This window comes from Trichogramma pretiosum, unplaced genomic scaffold (assembly GCF_000599845.2).
Source record: "Trichogramma pretiosum strain Unisexual culture from Peru unplaced genomic scaffold, Tpre_2.0 scaffold23, whole genome shotgun sequence".
NCBI lineage: Eukaryota > Metazoa > Arthropoda > Insecta > Hymenoptera > Trichogrammatidae > Trichogramma > Trichogramma pretiosum.
In genome coordinates, this window is record NW_019641629.1 from 1,539,209 (window position 1) to 1,562,874 (window position 23,666).

The following is a 23,666-nucleotide window of genomic DNA, read 5'->3' on the forward strand; positions in this document are numbered from 1 at the left end:
TCGAGAGCTGCGCTGCACCGCTGCGGAGAGTAATGTGTACAACACACACACACACACACATACGTGCGCCAAGTACAAACGACCCAAGCGCGAGGAGTTAATGCGATATTATATGGAAGGAGTCCGTAAGGAGTAAAAGCTTGGAGTTTTCCGCCGCGGTCTGCTGCTAATATGCACACGTACGCAGACACATACGTAGTTATTGCGATGCTCGGCTGCGTTTTGTATACATATATACTTCTTATGTAGCCAAGTCGAAGCTAATACGAAGCTGAGTATAGCAGCCGTCAGAGAGAGAGAGAGAGAGAGATCTCGAACTCGAGCTACGTATGGCCACATGCGGCGTATGTATTAACGCGCATAAACCTCGCGAAACGTTTCACATGTCACAAGTTGCTGTTTTATTTTTTTATATATTATTAAGTAACGAGAAGAGTCAAGCGGTGGTGGCACAGAGACGTAGAGGATCGCGACGAGCAATAAAATAAGTACACTTTGCGCCTTTCGACGCGATTGATAAAATCGATATATTATAACGCGACTATGTATCATTTCTTCTGTGTGAATGGACGTCAGCAGAGCAGCACACACGTGCACGAATCGCTGTACATGCATCGAATTTAGGCTGAAGCTCTTTTTACGCAAATATTAGGATTACGCCCGTATAATATTAAAATATTCAATTGCGCTCGTTTGCTCTCGTTGGCCTGGTAGAAACGCACGTAACATTGTTTTATGGCTAGTTTTTGGACAACTAAAAACTAAAAACTAACAACCAGAGGATAGCTGATTTTATTAATTTAAAACCGAATTTTGACTCTACTACTTGCAGATTTCAGATATCATGTACTAGCCATCTAGTGGCAGAGGCTCAAAGTGATCGAAAACGGTCTGAGTAGCATTGACAGGTCATTTAAAATGCTTTCAACGATTCCAACACGATTGTATCAGAAAAATTGCCAAAAACCAACCAATCGATGGTCATGTTTAAAAAGTTATTTTTCAACAATCCGATCATAATTAGGTCCGAGCATATATCTACCAGTGTTATTACGCATTTATAATCTACACGCGGGGCAGCAGATCGCGAGCATGTGCTCCAGCGCAGAAAACACACGTCGAGATACAACAATACGAGTGTATATCCACGTTTTATTCATACGAGCGAATAGAAAGAAAAATCAGTCAAGGCCATTACTCAGTTGTGTGTGTATGTATGCACACGAGAGCCATACATATGTGTTTATGAGCCTCGTGTGTATACGTGTCAGAGAGAGAGAGAGAGAGAGAGAGAGAGAGAGATAGAGATTCGCATGCTAGGCGAGAGAGCTGAAACAATGGCTGGCAGAGCGAATATATATACTGACGCAACGCAACGCTCGCGACGCGATCGCAAGCAGCGGCAAGGGAGCTGCTCTCTTGTGCAGTAGTATATAGCAGATAGAGAATCCGTGCACCGTGTGCGCAGTGCAGTACGCGCGGGGATCGATCGATTGCGCACGTTATATTCGAGTTTTAGCGCGGGAAAATCCAATGCGTATATACGTATTATATACATGTATGTGTGAATTTTTTTCCATCCGTGTGCGCGCGGATTGATTGTTCGTTTTGTGCACGTGCTCGCGGATCGGTACACCGAGATTAGCAGTTTTAGATATATGTGTATGTATTAAAGCCTCTGCGCGCCGCGATCCGATTGATTAATAATAATGCATAAATATACCCATTGAGAATCGAACTGCATCGCGCGCACAGATGTGTATAATATACGAGGGGATACTTGGATGCCTTTGGAAGCCGAGAGAATTTCTCGTATTATTGTTGTTGTTGTTACGAGCGTCGTTATATATTAATACACACGCACAGAAATATAGAGATATACGGTTATACATAATGAATGAAAATTCAGCTAAGCTCGAGATTTCGAGAGCGAAAATACATATACGTGTATTTTCTCGTGCGATCCGCGAGCTGGAACTACTATAGTCCGCGCACTCTTGAAATTCTTCGCGCGCGGGCACTTTTACTGCGGAGAGGAGCTGCTCCGAAGCTCGTTACATACACATACACACAGACACGCGGGCGGGCAATTACAATTAACGAATCGACACTATACGTTACTATATAGCGCACAATTCCAGAGCAGCAGCTGCTCCGCTTGCTATATATACTCATCTTCTGCGCACTGTATCGCTTTAACGCGCGTCGAGCTCTTTCTCGTCGACTCTTACGGTGCGTGCGTGTGTGTAAGTCTGCGCGGAGAGAGAGAGAGAGAAATTTTTTTTTAGTAATTTTTCAAACTCTTTCTCGCCGGTGAAATTGTTGCACTCGCTATATAGCTAGAGCTGTATAGCTTCGCTCCACCCTGGTGCGCTTTGTTTGCCGATCCGCGATTACGTTGCAATAATATACAGCGGCGCGTGCTGGCCATATAGCTGCAGCTCTAGAAAATTGCAACGGCTCTCTCTCTCTCTCTGGGCTCTGTGTATAAAAGACAATTTGGTCGAAATTAATTCTCTAGGATCCGTGCGCTGCAGCAGCACTACAGCACAGAATAGAAGACGGAAGAGGAGATCACGGCCACTGGTGTGTGTGCGTTACCTCTCCTCATCTATACTCGTCTTCTTTTCTATAAGGAGCTAACAGAGCTGCTGCTGCTGCTGCTGCTGGAGGAGGTTGGAGGAAAATAAGACGATAGCGATTTTCTCTGCCGCACTATGCAGTTCTGTGTGTGTACGATCGGCTACATAATGGTACACATACACGCGTATCGTATGTAATACGCGTTTGATGAGAGACTCCGTGTGTGCACTGTGTTGTACTCATGGTGCTGTGCCCTCACCCGCCGATTGCTGTATATATACGAAGTAAAAGAGAGAGAGAGAGAAAATGGACAGTGATGAGCCTCGAGCGCGCGAGGTCTCTCTCTCTCTCTCGAGAAAGAGTATCTTATTTTTCATATTATTAAGTCGCGGCCACTTTCGTCTCTTTTTTGCGCGCTCCATGTGTATACGTTGTACTGTATTTACGTGCATACTGCTGCTTTGTGTGTGTGTGTGTGTGTGTGTGTGTGTGTGTGTGTGTGTGCGTATCGCGCTGCTTCGTCACGCTAGCCAAGAAAACTGCAGCGAGTTGGTCTCGAGGCACGCGTGCACACACACACACGGATACACACTCGCACATTTGATGCACTATACTACTACTACTACGTCGTCGTCGTCGTCGTTGTTGTTGCTGTAATTTTCTAAACTCGGAACTTATATACATGTATAGACACTCGAGTGCCGAGTGATTTTCCAATTAATCCGGAGCCGCTGCAGCTATATACCATCAGCGGACAAATGATAAAACGTCGAACTAGTGTTAATATACCTTGATCGAAATGTTGGCGAGTTTATATTTTTATAAATATATATGATGTACGTCTTCTTCGTATATATAAGTATGCAGTATACACCAGAGAGAGAGGAAGAACCGCCGCTTCGTGTAAGAGCACAGCGCGAGGGTGTACATGTATGTGTGTCCGTGCGCGGCGCGCTGTACGCGATGCACTTTGTAGTCGCCGCGTGACGTGACGTAACTGCCAAGTCCGTTGATTCTCGGTATGTTCTCGCATAAATCGCGACACTGCCACGGCTCTCTTGCACACACACACACACACACACGCACACACTTGCTCGTGCTTTTTGCTTCTAGCTGCTGCAGTAGTGTGGCGAGTTCGCGCGGCAAGCAACATCCGACGACGACGGCACCAGCAGCAGCAGCAAGTTCTCTCTTCTTCGCTGCGAAATTATGCAATTGGCCCGAATTTGTCTTTATCTCGGCTCATCAAAAGCATCCGACCACATAGTATATTTATATTTATATATATGACGCGATGCAGCCGAGGCGATCATCCAGCCTTGTAGTATATGTACGACACAGCAGCAGCAGCAGCAACGGCCTATTCGTTTCGTTTCTTCCCTTTTTTTCCCTCATTTTTACGAAGAGAGAGAGAGAGACGACGACGCGCGGCAACGATCACGCGAAAAAGGAAGGAAGAACGCAAAGAGAGAGAGAGAGAGAGTAAAGACGACGAATTGAATTCGAGCCAGCTATTATACATTTGACGTCGACTACGAGAAATTGGCCTGGTGCCTCTGCGTGTGCATGCGCGGAGGCTCTCGAATGCACTGCACACACATATTTTCTAAGCCATATATATATAAGAGTGCCGCTCGCGCGCGCGCAACACATTATAATTCATCAAAGAAATCGTTGTTGAAAAGCAAAAGCTGCGAATTGCCGCCGCCACCCAATGCCTTCTATATATTGCCGCTCGTGTGCGTGCCTGCCTGCCTGCGTACCAGTACAGTATATAACGCACATCTGCATACGCGCGGCTCTAAAGAGAGAGAGCTCAAAGGATATTAGTATTCCCATCGTAATTTCCGCGGCGGAGACAATGCATCAGAGCTGCGCCGTAATGCGATGCTATCTCGGCGAAACGATCGGAGCTTTTAGCCGAACGCGCGCGATATATATATGTATAAACAATTTTTTGCCGCCTAGAAAAATGAGCCATATACGATATATCGTGTGTGTGCCTCTGTACTTATACGATATGTGCATAAATTAGTCTCGCACCGTCGCGTACGCGCGAGATTTATGGGGCGTCGCAGCTACAGCAGTGGCAGCAAAAAAAAAACTAGGGCCTTCGCGGATATTTTATATATTATGTACGTATATATATAGGAGACTCGAGTATCGTGTACGTACTTATAAGTATAATATGTACGCGCGGCTTTTCGTCGCGGCTGCGTTACGCGGGCGACGTAAATTGACGTTAATTATTATCGTTTGTGCAAAATGTACGGTATACGGCCTATTGAGCGATCGTCGCTCGCGTACACGTATACACCGCACACAAACGATACATATGATGCAAAACATTCGGCCCGGAGCAGCGGTGTATAGGATTATTTCGGAGGCAAGGCTCCAATATTGCCCATGCACTGCACTATATATATATGTATATAAATGTACGAGATATATACACGCGTGTACGACACAATGCGTTTGCATACCGATCGGAGTATAGTAGTAAGAAGGAGGAGGAGGAAGGACGAGCTGGTAACTCCGATGTAGGTACAGGAGTCGAGCTGCTGCACTCGAAGTTGAGAGTATAAGCAGCACAAGGCGGCGCGACACTCTTGTTTGTCTCGACCGGCCTAATTTGCGCTCTTCTTTTGCCCCCTTTGCTCTCCTTTTTACCCGTGCTGCTGCTGCTGCTCCTCTTTCTCTGACTATTTTTTTTATCTTCTGGTCGTGCCACAGAGCAAGCATATATCGACTGAATTAATCTCCCATGGGGATACGTTAACGAGGCCCTCCTCTCTCTCTCTCTCTCCTTCCTTATATACCCGCGCAGTCTCGCGTTTATATATATATAACATTTGAATACAATGTGATGTGCGTTTTATATATATCGTAGTATATATAAGACGACTCGGAGCCGAGCTCTAGCGAAAAACGCCAATGAGCCAATGAGCTGCAGCAGCAGCAAGAGAGCTGAGTATAAGAAGGAGAGAGAGGAGAGCTCTGAAAGTCTCCAAGAGGTGCAAACAAAAGGGACGTGAGCACGTGTGTTAAAGACGATTGATGCGCTCGCACACGACGCGAGCAGCCGTATAGTATAAGCAGCATTGCCATCCTGTGCTCGTCGACGAGCTATATCCTACCCTCTCTCTTTCTTTCTCTCTTGGCTGCACTTTTATATTATTTTATTTCTCTTTCCCCGAAAAACTTGACGATGTCCCCCCTGCAGCAGCAGCAACAGTGATCTCCCTCAAGTTATAACGGCTCCCTCGAGCTTATTGGTGTGTGTGTGAGGTTGTTCGATCAAATTTAACTATATTTCTCAAATAATTCTTACGAATCGGCAAGTTTTAATAAAATTATATTGCACCTCGCATTTATGTAAAATAATACGCAGCAAACAAGTGCCGCGCACCAGGCAGGATTTCAGCATAAACACACATCCAAGGAGTATTATTGCTCGCTGCAGTTGACGAGCTGCACAAAACTTCGTGACGTCTGTAGCAGCAGCAGCAGCAGCAGTTCGTAAAGTTAAGTACGCGCGGCGAATCTGTAATCCTTGCCGGCGATCACTGCCATTATAAACGTGTGTGTACACGTCTCTGTCTCTCTTGCCGCGCCGCACACATGCGAAGATCTGCACTTACATATATATATACAGATGCACGACGTACATGTGCGACGACGCTGTATAACCCATACAGTATATAATATAGTAACGATTCGCTCGTGAGCGGCTCACTTTCGAGCTGGGACTCGCGAAGCTGCCAATTTCACTCTGTATAGCCTAGCTTCCGTGCGCGGCTGCTTCAAAATTAGAATCTCGATGCTCTCTCGCACCCGACGAGCCGAGTCAAGCGACGACGACGACCTGCCGCTACGTATTAAAGAGCATTACACATATATATCTATAGCGGTACACATGCAGCGCTGCAGCAGCAGCGGCAGCAGCAGAGATTTTCGCTCGCAGCGAGATAACGTCGTCAGCGCCTCGATCCGCTCCCGAGATAAGGTTCGATGTGTATACATGTATATATGTGTGCCACACATTTATATATAGCTACTACTGTATGCGTGTGGTTGGCTCGAAGCTTTATTATACGCGACTGACCCACGCTGTGTTATAATACGTAATACTTTTTGGCACATTTGCGTCATGTATACGTATAGCAGATGAATCCACGCGCGCGACGATCGTTGGCACACACGAGAAAGAGAACAGGTGGATTATTGAGCAGTCGAGTTTATAGGATACTTAATACGTATGCGATATTATAAACCGATTGAAAAATTGGCCTCTGCCTCATTGTTTTCACCTCGCGAGTTCATTAACACTCGCCTCGTGGGGTAAGCGCGTAGATTTTTTCTCTCTCTTTTCTTCGTTGACAGCGCGCGCCCAGATCTCGAGGCGAGTTTTTCGTCACTGCTGACGCGATCACTTATATATTATACCTCGGAGCTGGGCTTAAATAATACTCGACCTGTATATATACAGCATAATACCGTGCAAAGCTCGTGGCGATACACACACACACGCGGCACATTCTCTTCCGAGCCGTGGCCGAGGATTATATACGTCTGTAGATACTTATAAAACGTGAGACGGATTCCTTTTGCTCTTTTGCTCCTTTTTTTTTTCTTTGGGGCTGGCTCTGACGGCAAAGCTAGCACCACCAGCAGCACCACGCGGTTGATGGACAGGCCCCGTGTGTTATGTTGCTGCTGTTGCCGTTGTTGTTGCGTGCTGTGCGCCTACGACTCCGCGAATATTTTTAGGAACTTATCCACGCATACCATTTCGACGAGCCAAATGTGTCTTCTCTCTTCTCTCTTTTTTTTTTCTGCGCCTCCTTTTTTGTATATATACATTTGTGCGTTCGAGTTACGTGAATAAATGACGTGTTCGCGCGCGCGCCAGAAGCATTTTTATCGTAATCCCGTTATTCAGCCGGAGCAGCAGCAGCAGCAGCCCATTGTGTCCTCTACCACACACTGCCTATATAGTAGCCCGGGCGGAGACGATCGGCTCCAGAGTTCGCGCGGAATTTCGCTAAAAACTTACAAAAATTTAGCCTAGGTATGGTTCTTCCATTTTTTTTTAGACGCATCGAGCAAAATATATGTAAAAAAAACTATACGAGGATTCATGCGCATAAATTGATATATACGTGCAGGCGGCGCATACATATATACATTTATTCGACCGGCCCGGGCATTATAATGGCCTATATACACAACGGTAGGAAATGTAGCGTAAACATTTTTCGCCTTTAAATTAACGACGAGGCTTGACAAAAGTTATGGCCTGCGAAGAGCGAGAGCAAAAAGAAAAAAATATATATATAAACGAAGGATAAGGAAAAGAACGAAAGAATAACACGTGTACCCGCGGTGTGTGCATGTATATGCAGATATATATATACACGTGCATGATGTACAACAAAGAAAAAGGTGTACATAGACCCCGGCTATACAGTAACGGCTTCGGCGCACGAAGAGGCGTTTATCAGACTTTTATCGAGGCTCGGGCGCGACTTTTGCGCGATTGCGCGCGACAAGAAGGCACGAAGAGCGGAGCAAAAAAAAAAGGAAGAGGAAGCAAAAAATAAAAAGCGAAACGCCGCGAGACACGAGCTAGACGCGAGCGGAATCGCACTCGCAGTTTAGTCGATGCACGCGCACGCGCGGGACAACCTCGAACTTTAGCGCGATTATTACGTAAACGTGTATCGCGATGATAAAGTTCGGATGTATACGAGGGCTCGAGGGTGCGGGGGGAGAGGCCAATTTCCAAGCGTCCACACACTTTCCCAAGATCTCTATTCTCGGGATTTTAATTAACGATTTAGCGAGAATCGTGCGCAGTCTGCAGTCTGCAGTTCTCTGCTGTATATACACATATATAAATATAAACCGTATACCGCATCCCCGAATCGCAGCAGTCTACCACTCGTTGTCTTCGAGACGCGTTTCGATCTCGCTAATAGATAAAAAGGAGCCACACATGCAATAATTGTCGTTGTCGTCGTAGTCGGTCCTATTCGCGGAAGCTGCTGCACCTTGTCCTTCCCCCCTCTCCCTTGCGCACTATCCGCTAGTATATATATATGTGGTATATACAGAGTACATCGTCGATGAAAAGCTTGTCTCACATCGACTAATTAGACGATTAATTGATTTTACCTGCTCTCGCCGGTGCTCTCGGCGGCGGCCCCTATAGCCGACGAGAATGAGAGAGAAAAAGGCCTTATCCGGAGTATCTAATTGCTCCTCCCCGCCTTACTTCGGTTGATCGTGTTTTTTTTTGTGTGTCTCATTTTCTCGGATTTCCCTCCTCTCTCTCTCTATCTATCTCTTATAGCTTGCCCCCCTCCCACCGCTACTCCCACGCCCGAAACGAAACGAAAACAAACAAAAAAATCAAAGAGCCACCCATAGACGCAGTCCGGAAAAGTATACGATGATAATATTAGGACACACACGTACACGCGTTACAAAACGGAGCCGGAAACTTTTGATGCGCGTCGACTCGCTTTGGAAACGAAATAGGCTGTACTCCACAAGGCCGTAATACATGTATTACACATAGGCGCCTCCCAGGTTGTCGCGCGCGCACTTATATTGGGTGTATACAGTTTCGGGCATGTGTGTAATGAATATACGAGGCATGTGACGTAGAAATCGAGAGTACATAAGAGAGAGGGGCACGGGGGGCATACCCAATAATGACACACAGAAGCACACACATCTCGTGCATGATTTTGACGAAGGCACTTGAGCGTGCGATGCTGCTGCGTCGTCAAAAGTTCGTCCGAGCGAAATATCGCATGGCTCATCGGGAGCCGAGTGTTTGTTATACCTCTACGCACAACGTCATTGTCGTGTAGTATATATGCAGAGCTGCTGCTGCTGCTGCTGCAGCAGAGGAGGAGTGGCAAAGAGAGAGAGAGAGAGAGAGAGAGTATCGTTTACCCCGCAGGAACAGAACGACAATCTGTCTCTTTCTCGGGCCGACCAAGAGTGCACATTATATACCTAGAGAGCAAAAGCAGCAGCAGCATCTCTCCTCCTCCTGCTGTCGGAATAACTCGCTCGATTGATCTGTTCTCGTCTTTCGTACAATGTCAGCAGACTACGTATACCGTAATTCGCTCTTCTCGAGGCGTATATATACCTTTTGAAATTTCGACTGCAGGACTGCTAGTAAGCATCTATCCGGTACTTCGTGCCGACAGCTGGACCTCCCGAGCTCGTGCGCACGTGATATATTACGCATTAATTACAACGACAACGAGAGTAAGTGAGATAAGTACACGTAAGACAGAAAACAGTCACCGGCTCCTGATCGTTACACCGATTCGCGCGCAAATCTAGCGTGAAAAAAGAAACAGACACTCGACTATCTTGCATACTCCAGAAGATAAGGACTCGTGTGTGTGTCTTCCGTGTGACAAAGCCCGGGCCGCCTTGTAACTTCCTGTGTCACACGTCGTTTGGCACGCCTGGCGTCACCGTCACCGTCACCGCCGCCGGAGTAGCAGCAGCAGCAGATGAAGTTCGATTAATTGCATATATAGAGATCGAGACCCTTCGGTCGAGTGTTTTCGTGTCTTTCTCTCTCGTCGAGTGAGAGTATATCGATCGTCGTCGGCGAATATTGTGGGAAAATTCACGTGTGTGCGGGGGTGGTGGTGGTGGTGGTGGACACGCGCACGTGAAAACACGATACATGGGACGGGAATTTATACAATTTTTCTTTTTTTCCTTGGTACTTACGTTGTGGAGTTTGTAGTAGAGTCCGCAGGCGTTGCAGACCGGCTCGCCGGCGGCGTTTCGTCGCCACAGCGTCGTCGTGGCGGTTTTGCAATTGGCGCAGCTGGTACCGGCGCGCCTGGCCGCGCTCTGCAGCGACTGCAACAACAACAATAAACAGAGAACAAATTAGTCAACATTGTTGAATCGTATCAATTATTACATTAATTCCAAGCCCGATTAATCAATCCGATCCCGCTGCTGACGATCATCGACTTAACTTTTTTTTTGACGTATTACAATTTCGACGAGTATTATAGCGTAAGGATTATTATAACGGGGTACAAGCAATACAGTTCATCATCGTTTCGTCGAAAAATTGACGTAAATAAAAATACCTTGAGTGGTGCGCTGTCAAGACACTCCGAGTTGATTGACTTAATTATTACGGATGAGGTTTTTAAAGAGCCCCGATCATCGACGAAACTTTTTTGGAGTAAAACCGCGCGCTAGACTTTCAAACGGCACTTAAAACACCCGAGACAATGGGTGCACTTCAGAAGTCTAATTCAATTGTCCGATCGACTTTTCATTATCTCCTAGTTTTTCTTGTTTACATAATATATATTTTTATGATTTATCGGTTATTAAATGGATTGATCACAATTACGCAAGACAAAACGTTGAAGCATTCGTGCACAAAAGGCACATTGTAGTCACGAAAAGTGTGTCTTTTCATATACTCGTACAATTGTGTTTATGTGTGTGTGTGGCTCTTATGGGGGCCATTGTCGCAACGCCGCACATATCTATAAAAGCCGCTTATGATTTATAGGCGTCCAATGGCCTGACAAATGACGTCGCGCGTGGGCCAAAGGAGAGTAGTAGCAGCAGTATATATAGGAAATACATAATGTAATATGAAGAACCGAGTAGCAAAGGAACGGAAGAAAAGGGCCCCACTTATAATTCTTTTGGGCGTGAGTAGCCGTATCTCTCTCTCTCTCTCTTTTTGTCGAATGCTCTCTCGGCTCCTGACACCTGTGCGTTTTCTGCATGTTGCTCTACTACTCCGTCTTTTGCTCATTCATCACTCTGCGCAATATCATTCACCTCTTTCGTTCAATGGGCAATAACACTTAAGCAAAAAGCTTTATTATAGCAGCAGCAGCAGCAGCAGCAGCCGAGAGAGAGATGCGTAAGAAAATATATCGAGAAGAGAAACGGAGTAGAGAAGAAGAAGAAGAAGAAGTTTTACAAGCGTGTATAATACGCGCGTCCGATGTGTCTTTCTTCGTTCGACACATCTCACGACCGATGCGTATTGTAGAGTATATAGAGGTACTTATGATGCCGAGCAGTAGTGACATCGAGAGAGTGGCGAGTCTCTTTTAAAACATCCTCTCAGCCTAATTTTCACGATACACGCGCGTACAACAGAGTTTTGGGCCAGATACGTATTCGACGTTGTCGCTTTTACTTTTTTTTCCATTTTTTTTTTATTAAATTTTCTATACACCTCTCTCGTGGGCCCGTTAAAAGGTATATATAGCCCCCCGCGCTTGTGTATATATATATACGAGTGTGTGCGCGCGAGCCTTTACAGAAAAAGAGAGCGAGAGAAGAAGTGTATAGGTATGCATTTTTCCAGGGTCCATTGTTCGACGAGACTCAGGTATTTCTTTTGTTAACCCCCGGCGCAGCTCTCCACTAATGCCGAAGATATTTTTTCTTCTTCTTCTTCGATATAGTCGGGCTTATGTACGGTCGACCGAATAAAAACCAAGCGCGCAGAGCGAGAGCCTATATAATACGGTCGAGGTGTCGAGTAGAGAGAGAGAGAAATGCCCGCGCGTGATCGAGTGCGAGCTAAGTAAGGCACCGGCGCCCCGGCATTAGCAATTCTCCTTTTTATAAATACATCAATTATCGTTACTCGAGAGCTCGATCTTGTATACGTTAGCAGCGGCGGCGGCAGGTAGCAGCCGTTTCAGGTGATTTAATTTTCTTCTCTCTCTCTGCGGGAGATCGTCATGCGTCTCTCCAGCTTTTCCAGGTATGCGCACCTATGTGCTACACATGAATATGTAACATAACGCACCTGTAATTAACCTATGCACGTACGAGAAATTCCTATATTATTGAAATGAGCTCTCTCGCATCTCGTTTGACTTGGAAACAGCCGCCGCCTCCCCATACATTATCGTATTAGCGCGCGCTCGATTGATCCGAAAAAATGAAATTATGTATATACGACATCGATGCTCCTGTATATACTATAACACAACGACGTGGCCTTATCTACGAATTAACACGCGTGCACGAAAAATTGTGGGAGAGAGTGACGAACACAGGCTACCGTGTGTATACGTTATAAATATATATTTCGGTGTATACGTCGAATATATGGAAAGTGTGTACGATGGCGAGGGGGTTTGCGGGGGGTTGCGGCTTCGAAGGCCTATAACACATACACACACACAGGAGCTGGCTTAAAAAAAATTGTCAAAGCTCGCACGAGAGGTAAATTAATAAGGCCTGCTGCTGGTGCTGCTGGTATTGCTGGCGCGACGTTGGCATTGCGGGCGTGTTGCGGCTGGCAAAGCGTGTCTTATCGGCGACATCTTATCGCTCTCTCTCTCTCTCTCTTTCTCTCTCACCCTTGTGTGTACCTTCGACTTTGGAGGGTAGTTGTGTGTGTGCTGGGAAAAGGGAGGGAGGGGGTGGGAGTCGCGGCTCGAATCGATAACTCGACTGCCGCGCGGCGATGGCAGTGCCTAGTGGTGTTGGTGGTGGTGGTGGTGGTGGTGGTGGTGGCCACGCGCTCGACGTCGGCCCGCCTTATCGCTCGTTCCAGATCTCTCTCTCTCTCTCTCACGCGCGAGTTTCTCGCAGAAAATGCTTCCTCCCTTGCGAGCACAACTAGTCCGAGCAATTTTCTATGAAAAAAAAAGGGAAAAAACCAACACACACGTACGTACGTACGTACACAAAGAGAATATTGGCCCTCGCGTCGACGAGTCACGATTGCTCGTACTACTATACCTTTATAACACAGAACGAGTGTGTGTGTATACGAGTCTCTCACTCTCGAGGAGAGGCCGACGCCGACGACGACGAGGAGGCCTGGAAAACCTTGAAGTCTCCGAATCGATCAGAAAGTTTATTTCTACTCGAGCGAGAAACGTGTCATGAAATAACGACGATTCATCAAATGAGAAATATATAATATAATAATAAAATAATCCTTAAGTCGTTGCTCGCGCGCGCGCGAAATATACATATATACGAGGCTCTCTCTTCGGCATTCCTGGCTCGTCAGGGAATAATATCACACACACACACACACACACACACACACACACACACACACACACATACGCCGAAGAACCGGTCCTTAAGGCAGTGCAGTGTAGAGTACTAACGTCGCGGGGCTATATACAGTCGCGCAGTAACTGCTGCTGCACTACCACTGACGGATACGACATCTCTTGCGGGTTCTCACACTGCCCCCGCTGCGTGTGACTGCTGCTGCTGCACCGGGTATACGATCGTACGTGTGCATCGTGCGCGCGCCCCTATAACACAGACACACAGACAGACACACGAGTTCCTTACTTATACTCCTTCGTCGCGTTTATATGTATTTCGTCGTCGTTCGCTACTCCTTTTCTCGGTATCGGATCGTTTCTTAACTCTCTCTCTCTCTCTCTCTTCTGCCTTGCACTGCAGCAGCAGCAGCATCTCTCTGGGCCCTTTATATTAATTTCTCGCTCTCTCTCTCGCGTACTACTGCTGACTCGAGCCGCGCGTGGATTACCATCGTACAAGTACACGTGCGATGTGCGCAGTCCTATACGCGGTGTATATATAATACGTGCACCGGCGTATATATTAGTCGCGCGCGTGGGACACGACTTCTCCCGCAGCAGCAGCAGCAGCAACGATCCGCGAATATAAATAATTATCGCGCGTACGGCTGCGAAGATTAATGTCCGTACGTGTGTGTGTGCGGCCAATTTGGGGCCTGTCTCGTTACGCTTATTTTTTCTTACAGCGATTGCGCGAATCAAGCGTCAATCAAAAATCATCATCGGTATATATACACCTTTTTGCCTCGATACAGAGATCATCGATTATATGTATTTGGCCACCCGGTACACGCAATTACGGTAACACTGTTATATTCGCCGAGACGATCGTCGCCCCGGTCGATCATGTATCGGCTATTACGCGCGACGTCTCTCGGACAAGTCCTCTCCTCCTGCCGCAGCGCGCGGCTAATTAGCATTGAAATTCGTTCAAGGTTAATGTACTTGTATAACATAAATATATCGTGAATTATGTATATACGCGACAGCGCGATCCGGTTCGCGCAGCCGCTGTCTATGCTTTAACCGATGTTTAAATTTATTAAATTATGGAATTAAACGTTCGCGTTATAATATATAGACGGAGGAAGTTGAGTTTCCGAATTGTGCGTGTTAGCTAGCTTTCCCGGGGCCCGGCCGTTTCGTCATGATTTTAAATTCTTTTGCGCCATCTCGGATGTTGGCTAAAAAATTATTGCCCATTAGATTTTGTTTGGCCGCAACTCTGGTATGACTCAATTCGTGTGATACGTTTTATCTCGCGATTGCTTTGTTGACTCGAGCCGATAATGCGGTACGTAAACGAAACATACAGTGGATTCGATTTATAAGTGGAAAGAGAGACAAAAAATGTAATGAGAGTTCGATTATTAAAACACGAGTTTGGAGACGATTAAAGGAGTATATATATACAGTACAGCAGTATACTTTGTGTGTCTTTGTAAGTGGATTTTCGTAACTCGAACTATCGCAGACGAGCAGAAGCAATATTTGCCTGCTATTTGATTACGCCACAAAAGCCACGATTGAGTCGCGCGCGCGACGTGTACGGTGTGATAAATACAATCTCTGCTCGATTCCGTCGAAGAATCAGACGCGGAGGTCGCGCGCGTGCACCCGACATTACGTTGCGCCGCAGCCGCTGCTGCTGCCCTTTCGTTTTGCTTTTCTTCTTATTTTATACTACGTACACATCGACACACACACAGAATATGCAAGTACGCGTATGTCTGTGTGTGTGTGTGTGTGTGACACTGTGTATATGCAGCTCGAGCGCAGAGATTTCTCGGAATAATTAACTATATGCACTGCACAGGCCAAGAGGCACGCATGTATACGATACACCTGTTGTGTTGCTGCTGCTGCTTACTGCTTGCAATGCACGACATGAAAAATATTTTTCAATCTACCCAAGGAGATATAAGCAGCGGCAGCGTCTAGCGGCAGGAGCAGTCTCTCTGTCTCTCTCTTGGGTTCGTTGAAAAGTAGCCGACGCGCGTGTGCTGCTGCTGCAGGGCGCGGTTATTAATTACCCACAATGACTCTCGATAAAGAATCGTACAAACATTATTGTAAAAGTCCGGCTCCGCATATATGTACAACGTGCTGCTAGTCCATTTTGCGCGCTTGAGCACAGGTCTCTTTACATAATATAGCTCTGCACTTATGCACACACTCTCGAACGGTAGCAAACCTGTATATAAATATAGCACGTGTGTATCAGCGGCAGCAGCTTTCAACAGCGAGTCTGATTTGATAAGAAAAAATTTGATATATTTGCTTGCAAAATCGTGTGCGCGCTGCCAAGCATATGCCAATCACTGTGTACTACCACCCCCGAGGGGCAAATTAGCGGATCAACGCCAGAGAGAACGAGAGTATATTTATCAATCAGAGCTCCGGAGTTATCCTCGCGAGGATACAAACGCGCGACGAGCCGCTTATAGGAGAGCATTTCTTCGATTCTAGTGCGAGAAATTCGATGCCGGTCGCGATCCGTTCGGTCCAATTGGCCTGCCGCATGCAAACGAGGCGGCGGTGTACTACTACTCCTCGCAGAGAACAAGGCCTAGCAATAACCATAAGTTATAAGCATGGGCCCGAGAGCTCGTAAAGCACTCGCGCGGGTAGCAACAACGCCACGCGCCTACACACATACGTGTGTGCGCGCGTATATAATATAACTATTACGAGGCTCGAGGCAATCATCGCCGAGCTGCTCGCGCGTACCAAAGTCAAGAAGCAAAAGTGCCAATATTTATTGCCCGCGACTTCGAGGAATCGGAGGAGAGTACGTATAGGATATATATTTAAAGTGTAGCGATGGTGTATGTATCGCTCGTCGACGACGACTACTCCGCGCGCCAATCTATATGATAAACAGTCGTCGCCGATATATACTATATATATCGAGGCTCTGTGCGGGTCGCGCGCGAGACACCTATACCGCGTACTTGGATTCGTGCGGATTATATTTATATATTTCTGCCACTGGCACAAACACACACAGCACTATCCTATATAATGTATTATAATAAACGGAAACTTGGCTACTGCCGAAAAATAGTAGCCTCCTAATTGGACATTAGCATATAGAAACTATACGTTGCTGCTGCTGAAGCTCGTCTTCTCTGCGGCTTACTCATTAATTGGGCCAAGGGGACTTGTATTATATATACGTACTCGGGTCGTTTCTTCGGTCGATCGTCGCGCGGCAGTCCGTTGCTGCTCGTCGGTGTGCTGCTGCGTCCCTGCGCGCGACATCGGGCCAAAATTTTGGGTATACACGAAAAAAAATTTTTTTCTCGCTAATTGGACCGAATGATATGCGGCTAGTAATAAAATCGTAAATTACCTCTCTCGAGTGCGTATATGAAGCGTGTAGCTCTGTTAAGCGCGTTTAAGCTCTCGACTCCTTTTTTTGTTTTTGTTTTTTTGGTCAGTCCCCGGGACTCGGCGGAAAGAAACTGATATGTTTGAGTTTTGTGTGTGTGTGTGTGCGAGTCGGCTTATACACGTTTAAAAGATTGTCATATCGTTGCAGCCCGCGCGCGTATATGTGTGTATTTATAAATACGAAGGCATGGAGCGAGCAGAGGTGCGAGAAAATATGGGAATCACCGGTGTGTAGATGTTAATGGAGAGTCGAGGCTGCTGGCAGTCCTCGGCCAGCAAAAGAGAGAGAGAGAAAGAGAGAAAGAAACGAATAAGAAGAAGCAGCAGCAGAGCAGAGCAGCAGAGAAGAAATAAGAGCAAAGAGAGAGAAGGAGCGTGCGAAACTCAGGACAGCAGCTCCGCGCGCGCGCGCAGCAGAATTTATTTAAATTGCGAACGATGTTCCCTCGTGTTCAGCAGCTTCTTCGGGACCGAAATATAGGTATATAATACATATATATATACAGGTAACGAAACAAAGCGGAGAGAGAGAGCCTCGAAACTCTTGCGCGCTTCCTCGAACGGAGAGCGTGTATAGGACATCTTCTAACTATCAGAGGTCCGAGCTACACATCCTATCCCTATCAGCATTATAGTCTCTCTCTTATTTTTTTTGCTCTCTCTCTACTTTTTTTCTCTCTTCTTTTTTATTTATATTTATACTTGTGTGTGTGTGTGTGTGTGTGTGTGTGTATACCTAAATATATACACCTACATCACCTTATAACCCGCGCGTGTCTTTTTTCTTAACGATTTTGTACGCATTTTTTGCTCAATTTTTGTGTATTCTATATAAACCGCATACACATATACACGTGCTGCGCGCGTATAAAATAAATCGGCCCTCCCACGTGTTCGAGCTTACATAAATATAAAGTTGCTGCGCGCGTTTCGTCGTCGGGCGAGAGAAGACGATCGGTCGCAATTTCGTGGAAATGAGGCGATCGTGCGAATGCAGTACGCAGGTGGACGTATTCGTATATAAAGTTATTTATTAGCATCGCGAGCGTGCTCGAATCCGTCAAATTTTCCGGCCTAAAAAAAAAAAAAAAAAAAAAAAAAATCGGTATCGAAAATCCAAAGAGCTTGCAATAGGGGGGCCTGGGTTGTAAACAAGTGCACCTATATGGGGCTCTTTGGCTCGGGTAATACGCTGCTATAGCACATATATAGGCGCGCACGAGGGCACTAATGAGCTTGGAGCTGCTACACGCTCGCGAAATCCTTCCTAACATTTTCATCGAACCGGCCGCTGCACAGAAGCAGCGGAATCGGTTGCTGCTGCTGCTGCCTCGATCGAGTCCTCGTTAACACACACACACACACACACACACACACATATACAAGCCGCGCGAAGTCGAACGATCGGCACGTAATCGGCCCATTTACATGGCTCGGCTATCGTCTATATTCGTGTATATAAAGTCTATATGCTGCATATAATACAGCTATATGGGCAAGAAAAGCAAGAGAGAGGGGAAGGTATATATACGTATACGGGATAGACGGGACGCGCGAGGCTCCTCGCGTTTATATACGTATATACCTACCTATATACGTATAATATAAATCATCGCACGTGCCTGGCCCCGTATAGGAATATAATAACACGCTTCGTGCAAAATTCCGCCGCTGCAACCGATTTATAAAGGCGCGTATGTATGTGTATCGACCTGTGTAGAACCGAACTCGTACCGTTATGAGCCTCTCTTTTCTCTCGTATATGCACACACACATATACGCACGTATAATATGCAGCCCACGAGCCACGCCAAGGCGTATACATACGGTTTACATTTTCACCTGCTGCTGCTGCTGCTGCTACGTCCTGCGCGCGCGAGATCCTCTCTACTATATATACGTATAATACATAGACTTGTAATATAGATCGCGGGCAGTTTTCTTGGCAACTTTATACGCGGACAATGCAGACGATCATCCTGTGCGCGCGAGTATAATAATAATAATGATGACTCGAGGATGAGGATGATAAAAGCCGTTTCGACGACGACGATCCGCGGAGTATATAGTACACACACATAAGCTGTCTCGTTTATCAGCTGGGCAAATTGAGCCGCATCGCTCGTGCAGCAGCATAATCTGTTATTCCGCTGCTGTATATATATATATGTATCGAATACATAAGAGAACTCGTCGTCGTCGCGTCTTCGTCGTCGTCTTCTTCGGTGTAGGCGCGCGTACACATATATATATAGTATAGATGCAATAAAGATGAGGCTCGGTCGCGGCGGCATCTTTGCCTCGGCGTATTATGCTCTCTCTCTGTCTCTCTTTCTCACTCGGCAATATATATATAATACATACAACAAGCGTTCACCGCAATCTAAAGAGGCGCATCCATAATAGATCACAAATCATCTCGGCGCTCGGTGGCGTTATTAAGTCAACATTATTAGCCTCTGACAAAGCTGCTGCAAGCTGTTGCTCATCCTCGCACACATACAGAGAAACGAACGCAGCGGCACACGATAAGGCTTTCGGTAGCCACGAGAAATAAATTTTATTTATATTCCATCGCGCAGCACACGAGAGAGTCGAGCTGCGAGAGTGAGAAAAAGACCGAGAAGCGATTTTGCATCGCGCGGCCCCGGGGTGCACAACTCGTAATTCAAACTAACCCGCGCGCGCGCCAGCCAGCGAGAAAGGATTTATTCTCCTTTTTTGTTCTTTTTCTTTTTTCATCTTTTCTTTTTCGCTGTGCTGCGGACAAGCTGAAAGTGATTAAGTTTTTGTGCGAGCGCCCACGATAACCAACTGCGTTTGCATATACCATAATACGCGAGAGTATATAAGTTTCTGCGCGAGCGCCGAGTAGTAGTGTATACACAGGCGCAGGCGCGAGATGATTAACGATCACTACGGATTCATATCGACGCAATTAAAGCAGCTTAATCCAAATCGATCGTTTGAATATTTCAATTTCGCACGCGCCCCGTGGTACACATTATACAAATATAGCAATCGGTCCGATGGCGCGAAATGTTTCAGATACGTGTTTGTGTGTGTACTACACACACATTTACAGGAGCCTCTCGCACTGCTGCTGCTGCTGCTGCTGACGCACCGTTACATTAATCCCTTTATCGATCGTTTCGATTATTAACTCTCGTGCTCGGCTCGACTCGTGTATTATATACGGCACGCGTGTATCGATCTATGAAGCGCTGCTCGTAATAGCGCATCGATCGCAGCACCTATATATATATACATCGAGTTTTAAAGCATTGAAAAAAGCTCGACTCTATGCCCCCTATGAGACTGGATGTACCGAGAGAAGAATGCGGATCACTTTACGCGCGATGCCAGCTTCGATCTTCGTATACGTGTTTACACGAATTTTTGTTACACATATACGTTTCGTAATTGCCTACACTCAATCATTGCTAATCCAGATTGGTGCAATCAAACTTTTCTTCTTTCATTTTTTTTTGCAACTACTTTGAATGGACTCAATGCATTAGCAGCAGCAGCCACAGAGAGAGAATAAAAAAAAAGTCGAGTCGAGTTGTAAAAGGCTCAACGCGTTTGTAATTGAGTAATTATTGTTTTAATCGTTCGCGGCGCGGCAATGTATATAAAAAGAGATTCGTTCCTGGATTATTTACATACGTCTAATTTATTGGCGCGCTTCACTCGATGAATCACACACACATATACACACACGAGTTCCGTGACTACTATACACACAGAGTCACAACGCATACATATATTTATATGCCCGTTCTCGCGAGCGCATTTAAATGCTTGAATAGCAAAAAAGAAGCGCTCGCGCGGCTGCGGAGAGATATATATACATAAATAAATTATGCGCATCGACTTATCGCACCGAGCGCGAGCTGCGACGAGAAGAAGAAGAAGCGTGTATATATACAAATAATAATACGTGTGTATAAAAGAGTTTAGCCAATATTCATTCTTTCGATTGAAAATAATGAAGAAAGACACGGCGGCGGCTGCGAGTTACGTAAGTCGTCGCTCGCAGGACGCATGCAGGCTCGGGTCGATTTTTCCCTCGCTCATATATACACATATAGCTTCTCTCATTCATTCGGACTGTACGAACCAATGGGAATAGCAAAAGTAACGTATAGCCAAGGCATAAACGCGGACATATACTGCGACGATCTCGCGCGCGAGCGAAAGAGAGAGAGAGCGTGCCAACTTATCATTGGCGCGCGAGCGCGAAGCCAAGTGCATTAATGAAGCGATCGCGCGCGTTTATACCCGGAGCAGCAGCGGAGCTCGCTCGGCAGGATAATTTCGAAGAAGCAATTTACGCGATTTATGACAGTGAGAGAGAGAGAGAAGCTAAGACGCGTATGCTCGCGCACACGCGCAGCTTTTATTTGCTTTTCACAGCTGTTGTATATAGGCATGTACCTGCTGCAACGGTACGCGGTGCACGTGTGATATCGAGTATAGACGCGTCTCTATAGATAATACGTAATATCGGGCTGTATACGCAGGAGACAAAAACGGCGTGAAAAATCAGCGGCAATTTCGTATCGGGTTGTACGAAGGGATAAATTTCCATATTATAGCTGCTGCTGTTGCTCGTCGCGCGTGGCAACACGAGTACAGAAACGAGAGAGTGCATACTATGTAGGTACGTCCATGCGGGCAGCAGTTCATTTTCCGCGTTACTACTACTACTACTACTAGCTCCTATTGTTGTTTATAAGTTGGAGCTGCGACGAGCAGCAGCAGCAGCGAGCCAATAATTCAAGAAGCTCTCGAGGTACTACTATACCATATAGTATTATAGTACTGCAGCTCGAGTCGATCGAGAGAGACACCGGAGCAGAGTATAAATCTCGAGTTGCGCTGCGCACAGGCCAGTAGTAGTGCAGCTTAAGGATAGCCGGAGAAAGAGAGAGAGACAGAGAGAGAGAGAAAGGAAGGGATGGAAAGAGTGCTAAAACGCTCACTAGGAATGCGCTGCTACAAGCGTATACATTATATGCTACTGCGCGGCCACGAGTACGAGTGTGTGTATATAACGACGTCCACGACGCAGCAAAGACAGTAAAGGGAAATTACTCTTTAGCAGTAAATTAGTCCGGCGACACTTGTATAGCCATCCTCTCTCTCTCTCTCTCTCTCTTATGTGTGTGCGAGCTGTGCGCTATAACGTCGTGGTGTGGCGGCGGCGCACTGTATATCTCTCCGCAGAAACACATTTAGGTGCAACGAGTCGATCGTTTAGCTATTATTTACATTTTATCGCGGACGGCGATACAACGTCGCGATTGTAATTTCCACCGTTTCGAAGAAGAGTAGCAGGCGCATCCTCGCGCCGAGGCAGACTCTATCTTTATCCATGAGCTAATTGGCAGTTTTTTTTCTATTCTTCTCGGTGCTCCATGAGATATACAAGCGATACTCACGGTAGCCTACGATAACGTAAGTGTTATACGCGGTCGCTTGCGCGGCGCGCGGAGTAATTCGCGATGACGATGGCGATCGATCACTGTGTGTAGAGTTTATAATTTACCGTACTCGAGCTTTGGTCAACGACGAACGCTTACGAATGTAATTCGTGTAGAAAAAAAAAAAAATCAAGACGATTCCGAGATGCGCATCGATCGCAGGATCGATCAGCTGTATATGAAAGGCCCCGCGCCACACCCGCGCTTATATCCTCTCGCGATAAGCGTCTCGTGTGCGCCAGCAGTGCACTCGTTGCATTGTATCGAGCTGCAGCAGCTGTGCTTGTGCCAAACTGCAGCTCGGAGCTACCGCAGTTATATACACTGTAGCTCTATATACGGTGCATTGTAGTCGAGCCCCGCTGCAGGCGGCGAAAATCTTTCTCTCACACACACATGGATCGAATGCGGCCAGCAGCAGTGTTATACGCTGCAGTGGTGCACTGGTGTACGGCCAGGCGGTGCATGTGTGTGCTCTAACGCGGCGCGAGCCGCGGCGTTTGTTGTTTCTTATTCGACGAAACACGCGGAATGCGATCGACCGACCGACGAGAGAGAGAGAGAGAGAGAGAGAACTTATATGCATGTATAACCCAGTTATGGCGCGGATATATACACGTACGTATACGTTCTATACCAAGCGCAAATGCACTCCATATACCTGTGTGTTAGTGTGTGTGTGTATGAGGTATTACATATAGGCACAGACATTTAGCCGCAGAGAGCGCGAGACGTGTCCTGCGTGACTGCCGCGCGCGCGAGACTTTGTACACGTGTATAATATACCTTTTTTTTTTTTGTTTAATATTTTTTATTATCCTTGGTTTCTTTTTGCGCTAAGAGATATAGACAGAGAGAGAGAGAGAGGGGAGCGATTTGATTTATGGATATCCGGATTTAGAAAAAAGCAGCGCAGCGGCGACGGCATAGGCCTTTAGGCCTAGGCTATATGGTAGCTTTATAAGATGACTAATCGATTTTCTTTAATTAGTCTAACGAGATCGGGCCCTGATAAGACACAGCAGAGCTCGAGCGAATAACAGTTTCATCTGTGTATATGCCTCTGTGTGTGTGTGTATGT

The 23,666-nt window shown here is 46.4% G+C and overlaps 1 protein-coding gene across 2 annotated transcripts in view; it reads right to left on the reverse strand.

Moving 5' to 3' along the window:
• Positions 1 to 23,666, reverse strand: part of LOC106654964 (GATA-binding factor C-like) — a 58,128-nt gene that overhangs the window by 2,582 nt on the left and 31,880 nt on the right. For both annotated transcript variants that reach the window (XM_014375133.2, XM_023459141.1), the window contains exon 5: positions 10,354 to 10,488. In XM_014375133.2, the coding sequence (XP_014230619.1) occupies positions 10,354 to 10,488 (135 nt within the window). The remainder of the gene's footprint in view (positions 1 to 10,353; positions 10,489 to 23,666) is intronic.